Source organism: Alexandromys fortis, unplaced genomic scaffold (assembly GCF_014885135.2).
Source record: "Alexandromys fortis isolate MF-2015 unplaced genomic scaffold, M_Fortis_MF-2015_v1.1 scaffold_39, whole genome shotgun sequence".
Taxonomy (NCBI): Eukaryota; Metazoa; Chordata; class Mammalia; order Rodentia; family Cricetidae; genus Alexandromys; species Alexandromys fortis.
The window spans coordinates 9,325,618-9,335,371 of NW_026067918.1; the positions used below are offsets into that span (position 1 = coordinate 9,325,618).

Consider the following 9,754-nt stretch of genomic DNA (forward strand, 5'->3'; position numbering starts at 1 on the left):
GCGAGAGGACCCACCTAGCATGCACGAGGCTATGGCTTCAATTACAAGTAAACAAGGAGTAGGGAATAAAAGAAACACAAACACATAAAACAAAGGACAGCTCAACGAGACACTGACAGCAAAGGGGAAAGAACTGGGATTGAGGGGGACTTTTTATTGGTGGCAACGTTCTCAGTGCCAAAAGTTGTGAGCCTCAGGACTGAGAGTGCACTGCCACCGTATCTGTGCCTAACTCAGGAGTTGCTCCCAAGGAAACATTTTCATACACACAGATGAAGCCAGATGGCAGAGTAACAACAGCTGCTGACTCACGGTGGCTGGCGATTAGTAATCAGTGGTCTAGTCTTTCAGCTCTTCTGGATGTCTGAAATGTTTTCATATTAAAAAGTTGGGGGGTGGTGTTTTTAATCCCTCAGACTTGGGGGGGAGGAGAGGGCAGTCACATCACAAACTTCACACCCACAAAGTCTGAGGTGCTAGATGGCTTGACAGGGCTTTTCAGCAGGAAGCTAGGAAGGCGATGCCCATGTGGCATTCGTTCATCCAGAGGCAGGTACCAGATGCATTCAAAACCCAGAAAGAGGTTGACGAAGGCCTTGGAGGAAAAAAAGTCATATACAATGAGAGCGCACAGAAGGCTCCAAGGGCAAGGTCGGGGGCTGTGTGTGGACAGTTCACAGGCCTAAAGGAGGATAATGACTAAGACAGCAAATGTGACCAGGAACTCCCTAGTCACCTAGGGTCTCTGGGGAGCCATCACATCCAGCGTGATAGGCCAGATGGAAGGTCTCGAGAGATGGGAGAGACAACCAATTCCACCAGCAAAAATTAAGGACTGGGATGCCCCAGAAGCAGGAAGAGCTTTTCCTCCCTGGCTAGAAGATGATGTCATCAACCTTCAGTGCCCTTAAAGTCCCTTAAGTCATTAAGCAGAGGCAGGCAAATATGAGATGCTTCCAGCAGCACATATGCCAAGCCTGGTCCTCTAGGAGAGATGCATAGGTGTGCCTGTAAGCGTCCCACCTGGCCTTCAGGGGCCAGCAGTCGCACCAGGGGAGAAAGCCATCAAGGCTGCTTCAGCAAGCCTGCACACCGCAGCAGTGGCTCTCACAAAAGGCTGAGATGAGACAGGCACAAAGTCTGCCAGAAGCCAGGCTCTTGCTGCAGTATGCAAATGAAGGACGCTCTCTTTGAGGGAGCCTGCAGGAAATCTGTCGGTGCTAGCTATGTTTTCATCTTTCTGGGTGTTGGGTAGCGCTGACTGACTGGCTCTCCCCCAACCCCCAAGAATGACTCAGTATCTTCACTTTTTTAAACCTTTAAATTGCCATAGTCAGACTTTCCCAGATGTGGCCATGTTATCAGGTTGAACCAAAAATGACACAGCAAGTGTCTCAGTCCCTTGACCCAGCTGCAGAACAGTAAACGCTGCTGCTGCAGTCCTTCCAAACAGGCAAAAGAAAAAACACCTGAAAATGCCCCAGTCATATAGATAACCAACCAGATTGAATCCCTAAATGGTACTAAATGGTAGCCATTCCATATTTACTGCTGACTGGGTCCTTGTGAGGAACATAACATTTGCCTACTGTGTGTGAGAGGCCTGACGGAAGACCAAAGGTAGGAGGAGGTCCACTAAATCAGAGAAACTTGCTTTGAATTATACTCCCCTGAAGAATATAGCACAATTTGTCTAGGACTCTGGGCAACCTGGCCACACATGACCAAGGGGTCATTCAACACAGTCCCTCTGAGCTGAAGGGCAAAACCCTAGAATAGACAAACTCAGACAGCAATTAAGGTAAATCAATTTTACTGAGCTACAAAAAAACTCCAGTAAGCCCTTGGTTCTTCCCTGTCTTAGAGTCCCAATCAGGTGGTTCCTAACCTAAGAGACCCGTGGAGCAGGCTGAGATGTCAGATACAGGGGGTCCTAAAGAGGCGGTCCTGTTCAGAGGCTCCAGGCCTGCAGTGCTGAAATCTTGTCCCTGAACCCAGCTGGAGGCAGGGCCTGGGGAGGAGCTCCTAGTGAGTAAGCACAGAGCCCGTTGTCTGGAAGGCTCTCTAACCCTTCCTGAGTGCTGCTTTCCCACCGTAGAGTGTCCCACCTCACCCCAAGCCACGCTAGTCACAGGCAGGGACTCTCAAGTTTCCATGGACCAAAAGAGGAGTTCAGATCCTACTGTCCTGGGAGAAGCCACAGCAATTGCCCTGACTCCCACTATGGGGACCAGCAGGGACAGCTGACACGGATCATGTGCCCATGCCATTCAGTTAAACATGATAACTGCACTCCTTTTAAAACTGTGGGCCCCAAAGAGGTTCTAGAGGATTCCATGAAGCCCAGTACTGTGTAAAAGAGTAAAAGACAGAGTTCTTGATTAAACAGGAAAATGAAAAAGATAAAAGCAGGGTTTAGTACCAGGCAGTGGTGGCACAGGCCTTTACTCCCGGCAGGGAACACTGAAACACCGTCCATGCTCTAAACACATGCTCTAAAGCAGAACACAGGACAGAAGGAAGGCAAGGAAGTGACAGGGACCTCTGCCTCTCCAAGGAATCCTTCCTGCCCTGATTCCTGAGTCAGCGTTCCCAGAAGTAGGATGAGGGTGGCAGCAACAGAGGGGGCAGCAGGTCAGGTTGGAGTCACATTGTTGATGGTTTTCAGGGGATAAGGAGGTGCCAACTACTGAGGGTCCCCCCCATTTGCTCCAGGTGGTACTCAGTGCTGGACTGAGTCGGGCCAGTGCTGTATTCATTTAACATTCTAGGGAACTCAAGGGCTCCCCTGAAATACAGAGTATTTTTCGTGGTTCTGAGGATGACTGAGAGATGAGAGGAGCCATGTGCTCACAGCGGCATATGGGTTGCACCCCCTACTTTGTTCACCTGGGGCCCCTCCCTATCCCACTAAGGCTTTCCATATTCAGCAACTGGAGGGCTGTATCAACCCCAGTTTATGGCTTCTGTATGTACACAGGGTAGATGAATCCTAAACCTTTATAGTCTTAGGTAAGCACACTGCCATTTCCTTCAGCCTGTTTTCAGATCCCTGCACTTAGCCAGTGTGATGCTGGCTGATGCTGGCTACTCCTTACTTCTCTCCTGAGTCAGCAGCAGCATCTCATTTAGACCGTGCTGTGAGCACTGTGTAACACACTGAGCGCCTGGTGCACAACAGGGCAGTTCTGAGCTGTGATCCTTCTAATCCCTGGGGTTTATCCTTATCACCTATCTTCTGGGAACTTCCAAAGAGATCTTCCAGTCAGGTTGGAGCACACCTTTAAACCACAGCATTTGGGAGGCAGAGTCAGTGGATCACAGTAAGTTGGAGCCCAGGCTGGTCTACATACTTACACACTAAATTCCAATCTACATAGTGAGACTATGCCTCAAAAAATCCTACTCTGCTGTTGACAAAAATGATGACGACGCTGTCCTCCAGATTTGGGGAACCATTCAGTCAGCTGTATACCCACAGATCTGTTCTGGCTGCTCCTGGAAGTAGGCAGGTACCACTTCAATCAAGCATTACTTGCATTACTAAATTTCTCCCCCACCCCCCTTTGGTTTTTCACGACAGGGCTTCTCTATGTATCCCTGGCACTAGCTCTGCAGACTAGATTGACCTCAAACTCAGAGATCTGCCTGCTTCTGCCTCCCAAGGGCTGGGATTAAATGCATGTGCCACCACCTGCCCAGCTAAATTTCTTCTAAAGTCACGAAGTTGAGATTTCATGAGCACTGAAGGAAAGGGCTCCTGAAGTCACTTACCACAGTCACACATGACACAGGAATGAGGAATCCCTGCCACTGAAACAAGCCTTCCCAGGGGCCTCTCTTCTTTAGCACTACCCTGGGACCCAGAGAGGTGATATCCCACACATCAGAATAGGATCAAGTGGCTGTCCCAGGCGAGCAAGGCTATGCTTCTGAGCACTCCACCAGTGCAGGCTCATTTCAGAGGCTAGAGAATCATCTCACTTTCCACCAAAGAGATGAGGCAATGACTTAGCCAAGGTCAATCAGAGCAGGTGCTAGCCAGAGGAACACCCAAGGGTTTTGTCTTCCAACTGCGATACAAACACACATCCCTCTCTGGTCAAAGTGCCCTTGAGTCAGGCAATTAGCAGGGAGACACAATTGTGGCCTCAAGGCCAAGGAGTTTGAAGAGGGAAAATCAAGGGACAGAATAAACTCATAGGACAGCTGTTAAGAGTCTCCAAGCTGTGATCCTATCTGAAGAGAATGCAATTTAGAAGCACTTAGTCCTGCACCTTTGTTTTAACCTTACATAACTCCTTCCTATTACATCACTAAGAACAATTTCTTTTAATGGGCCTCCATACCTGGACAAGTGAGACAAACTTCTTGGGCTATAATGCTACACCTAAATAGCTTTCCCCATGGAAATGCTGGCCTGAGTAGGAACCAAAAATAAACTGCAAGGCAAATTCCAGAGGGACCTGTCATCAGGGAGTACACACCCCACACACAGCCTCACAAAAGCAGTGTAATAGCAGGCAGCTTGAACACCACGTCTCAAATCTTGAAGACACTAAATGTTTTGGCAACTTAAAAGACAATATACAAGAGGTGGGAAAGCAACAATGGGTGTGGTGGCACACACCTGCCTGCACCCAGCACTTGGGAGGCAGAGGAGTGAGAAGAGTAAGAAGTACAAAGTCAGTCTCTGCTACAAGGTGAGTTTGAGGATAACATGGTGACTTGAGACCCTACTGAGGGAGGGAAAGCAGCAAGGAGGGGAGGGAAACGGGGAAGAGAAAGGGAAAAGCTGAAGGAATCCTGAGCTGACTAACAGCAGTCGGGCTCTTTTTCTTCCTAGGCCTGCTCCGTCCCAGCACACAGGTGACAGCGAGGAGGACCTGAAGGGGCTGGCAGCTGTTGGCTTTACTTCAGAAGGGTGCTCACTGGTGTGATGGAAAAGGGCAAACCCCCACAGAGAATAGGAGGGACGTTCTGCACTGGCCAGGAAGCTGGGGAGAAGACTCTAGCTGTCTTCTTTAAGTTTGTTTCCAGGTGGTGGGGAGGTGGAGGTTTTTGTGTGTATGTTTGTTCTTTTGTTTTTCAAAACAGGGTTTCTCTGTAGCTTTGGAGCCTGTCCTGGAACTTCAGTAGACCAGGCTGGCCTTGAACTCACAGAGATCCACCTGTCTCTGCCTCCCGAGTGCTGAGATGAAAGGAAATACAACTGCCCGGCTTTTTGGGAACTATGTCGTTCAGGCTGTTGTGAGTTCACTATGTAAAGCAAGCTGGCCTGGAACTCGGATGAAGAGGGCTAGGATTAAAGGTGTGCACGGATGAGCGTGCTAGCACTAAAGGTGTGCACCACCCACCTGGCTGTTCTAAAGAAGCTTAATCTAAGCTGCTAGGAACTTCAGGAACACAACCACAAATTCCAAGCTTCATGGAAGCAGCTTTATTTCCGATGCTCATTTACATGGAGGACACAGGAAGAGGAGAGGGCTTGCCTATCTCGTCATCTTTCTTTCTAAATATGTTCACTAAAAACTTACATTTAGAGAAAAGTATTAGGGCTGGAGAGATGGCTCAGCAATTAAGAGTGTTTGCTGCTCTTCCAGGACCCAAGTTCAGTACCCAGCACCCATGTTAGGGAGTTAACATAAAGCCACAAAGACGTATATACCTACACACATAATTAAAAATAAAAACAAATCCTTTTTAAGAGAGGGAGGTATTAAGTCAGGCATGGCAGTACACACTGAAATCCCAGCTATTTAGGAAGCTGAGGCAGAACAGTGAGTTACTGGCCAGCATGGCTTTAATAAAATGTCTTAGCAGTCTGGGTGACGGTGAGACCCAGGGGAGGGACATTAGTATTAAGTCTCATTCATATTATCCTACACCAACATGTAAACTACAAAAATACTGCCCAGGGTATAAGGAATACTCCAAACAGACACAGTTAAAACTACTCCAGTAACTATCAACTTAAAAAAAAAAAAAAAACAACCGGGCAGCGGGGGGTGCATGCTTTTAATCCCAGCATTCAGGAAGCAGAGGCAGGTGGATCTCTGTGAGCTTGAGCCGAGCCTGATTTAAATAGTAAGTTCTAGGCCAATCTGATCTAGAGAGTTCCAGGACAGCCAGAACTACATAGAGAATTTGTCTCTGAAAACCAACCAACCGATAACGAAAAACCCAAAAACAAAAGACTGGGTATAGTGTGTATCTTTAATTCCAGTACTTGAGAGGCAGAGTCAGGCAGATCTGATGGCTGTGAGGCCAGCCTGGACTACATGGTGAGTTCCAGGACAGCCAAGGCTACCCAGAGAAATCCAGCCATTTTATTCTGCCAATAACATAACCAGATTCATGATGAGCAGAAATCAAGACACTGACCATTGAAAGCTTTCTTTTCAGTCATCCTGATGTTAGAATGGATGAGACGGGGGAGGGGAGGACAAGGTTCCTACAAAGTGCAGCAAGATCCCAGGACCCACTTCTGTCACCCGTGTCTGCAGCTTATGGGGACAGAGAGCTGCTACCTTCCCAAAAACATCTGCTCTCTAGTCCTTAGCAACAGAAGGGGGTCCTACCCGGCAGTGGACACTCACAGACTACCATTCCTTGGACTCCCTTTGTTGGAAGCTACAAAATTTGCAACAGTAGAGGAAATACCACCAGAGCTGTAGGATGAGCTCCAATGCACTCAAACCAAGTCACAAGAGGGAATCTTCAAAACCTACCAAAACAGAGGCCTTTTAAAGTTTTCTGTTGCCAGGCGGTGTTGCACACACACCTTTAATCCCAGCACTTTAATCCCAGGCAGACAAAGGCAGAGGCAGGGGGCTGTGAGCTCAAGGCCAGCCTGGTCTACAGAGCTAGTTCTAGGACAGTCAGGGTTAGGGTTACATAGAAAAACCCTGTCTCAACCCACCCCCTCCGAAAGTTTTTTTCTATGTAACTCCAAAATAGGCTCCTCAGGTCCAAAGCCATGATGAACAGAAACGACTGACATCAACGGCAGAGCCCGGTGGGCAGAGCAAGGCCAAGCTCCCTGAGCTAGGGCTGGAGTCACAAACCTCCGGAGAAGCTGGGAGATGGACGCATTTCTGAACCTTCCAGGAAACCACTGGCAACACACCACAGAGGGAAATAGCAAGTCCTTTCCCCCGATACAACACCACTGATCGTTTTTAATAGCCATTCTGCTTCAAAACAGACTATTTTCCAAATATTTTTGCAAACGAACTCTGCTTTCTTAAGAACCAAGGAGTTGTGGCCTGATTTACATTTTTCTGAGGAGAAGCTGAGGTGTGTGGATTTGGGATGCACAATCATTGAAGAAAAAGAGATGCTGGCATCAGCGATCACTCCTGTACAAGAACTAGAACTCAGGAGTCAGGCTTTGTCCTCTCTGGTCTCCTGCCGTCCTAAGTCTCCGCAGTGTCTCCCTTCTTAGCATGGCATGGAGTCATACTCTTCTGTTGCCTTTTTCTCCAAGTAGGAAAATCCCAGATTTTTCTTTTTACTTTTTGGTTTTGTTTTTTGAGACGGGGTCTCATTATGTAGCTCTGGCTATCTAAAGCTGGCCTCAAACTCAAGAGATCCTTCTGCCTCGGCCTCCTGAATGCTGGAGATTAAAGGTGTCTGCCACCACTCCCATCCCTAGATTAACTACTTTTTTTGTAGCTTTGGAGCCTGTCCTGGAACTAGATCTTGTAGACCAGGCTGGCGTTGAACTCAGAGATCCGCCTGCCTCGGCCTCCCAAATGCTGGGATTAAAGGCATCCCACCACCGCCTGGCCCTAGAACTTCCAAAGAGCCTCCCATGATGGGTTTGGTGGTGTGGCTTCTTTAATCCTCCATACTGGAGAGGTTGAGGTGGGAAAACCACAATTTTCCAGGCCAGCCTGGACAACTTGGCATTATTTACTCTCAAAATAAAGTAAAATGGGTCGAGGGTGTAGCTCTGCAGAAAAGCACGGGTCAAGTTTCTGGGTCCACTCCTTAGCACTGCAAAAATTAATGAGTGAATTAACAGCACCCCCCCAAAATCAGACTTCTCACCTTCCGGGGGACCTAAAATGAGGCAAGCCTGATTCATGCTTAGAAAGGTGTCCTCATGTGGCAGGAGAGGGAGAGCTGAGGGATAAGTGTTTGAGAGAGACTCCCTGAAGAAAATTACTCTCCTCCGGCCAACCTTGGTTTAAGGTTTATGAGGACAGACCTCTCCCGTTCGCCAGCCTCACGCTACCACTGTGGGAGAGTGTGATATGTGCCTACCAGCTCCAGGGTGGTTCCTCTCCTCTACCCACGGCTGCATAGGAAGGACACCCCACCCCAAGGAGTCCAAAAACACCAAGTCGCAGCTGCCACCATGTCCCCCAGCACTATGAATATCATGGCTCTGGACTGTTCATCGCTTGCCTCAAAGTTCTCCGCAGCGATTCAAAGGAGGCATCGGGGTTAAAACAAAAAAAGAAAAAAGACGCCGGCCGCTTCCCCACCATGCATTCCGGCAGCATCTGCTCAACTTCTTGGGTTTTCACCTCGATCTTTGTTTTGGAATGCCCACAGCCAAACCTTCCCCGGCACGGCCTTCCCTTCTGGAAGCACAATGCAGCATGAAGCTGAGGGTTTTTTTTTTTTTGGTGAGGAAGAGGGAGGGTGTCAGCAAAACGCCGCACTAGTGCGATGCCGAGCGCGTCTCGCAGCCTGAGGCGGTCCCCACGGGCATCCGTGTACGTCCATCACCCCGAGGCCCACACCACAGCCGAGCATCGCTCGCCAGGCCCCTCCCCGCGCCCCGAGCCGGGAACCCTGCCGGCGTGCGCGCCCAGGCCGGTGCGATGACGGTGCACCGAGTGCTGAGACGGCGCTCCCCCGCCTGCCCTCCCGGCCGCCCCGGCCCGCCTCACCTTGGTCTCCTTTACGTGCTGCTTGACGCCCTCCGGGTACCACTGGACGCGCACGTAGCCGCGCCGCAGCGGGCTGGCCCGGCCCTCCTCGTGGCCCGCGCCCCCGGCCTCGGAGCAGCCCGAGCTGCCGCGGCCGTCCTCCTCGCCCTCCGAGTCCGAGTCCTCGCCGTGGATAAGGCGCACCAGCCCGAAGTGCACCGAGCCGCGGTAACGGCCCGACACCAGGTCGTGAGAGAACAGCAGGCGCTGCGAGCCTGCTTCGGGGCCGGATTCGGAGGACGGCCCTGAGGCCGAGTCCGTGGCGGGCGCGGGCGGCGGGGCGGCGGCGGGGGCTGCGGCCGGGGTCGGGGCGGCGGCGGCCGGGGCCTGGGCGGGCGCGGGCGCAGACGCTGCGGGATCCGCCATAACTGCTCTGCGCGAGTCTCGGGCGGCGGCGGCGGTGGCGGCGGCTGCTACAGCGGTGGCGGTAGCGGCGGCAGCAGCCTAAGCGCGGGGAGGCGGGGCCGGCGGCGCGGGGGCGGGGCCAAGCGCGCTGACGTGGCCCTGCGTGCCGCCGTCGTTAGGGCGCTGGGATGCTGTTGCTAGGAGCCGCCTCCCGGTCGCTAGGGAACGCTGAAGATGCTTGGGGGGGGGGGGGACGGAAGGACTGCCGCGGGGCGTGGCAGGACAGCCGGCAATGAAGAGGCTGGATCTGGGGTCTAAAGAAGGGCAGTGGTCGCAGACGAGGAGAGGGGAGGAGACTGCACACCTGGCTGACAGCAACATTTTTGAAAAAAATTAAGCCGCTGGGTGGATGCACACGCCTTTAATCCCAGCACTTGGAAGCAGGGGTAGACGGAGCTCCTGAG

The 9,754-nt window shown here is 51.2% G+C and overlaps 1 protein-coding gene across 2 annotated transcripts in view; it reads right to left on the reverse strand.

The window, feature by feature from the left end:
* Ube2o (ubiquitin conjugating enzyme E2 O) overlaps positions 1-9,404 on the reverse strand; it is a 42,618-nt gene extending 33,214 nt beyond the window's left edge. For both annotated transcript variants that reach the window (XM_050140358.1, XM_050140357.1), the window contains exon 1: positions 8,907-9,404. In XM_050140358.1, coding sequence (XP_049996315.1) covers positions 8,907-9,311 — 405 coding nt within the window. In that variant the 5' untranslated portion in view covers positions 9,312-9,404. The remainder of the gene's footprint in view (positions 1-8,906) is intronic.
* Positions 9,405-9,754: the final 350 nt, after the last annotated feature.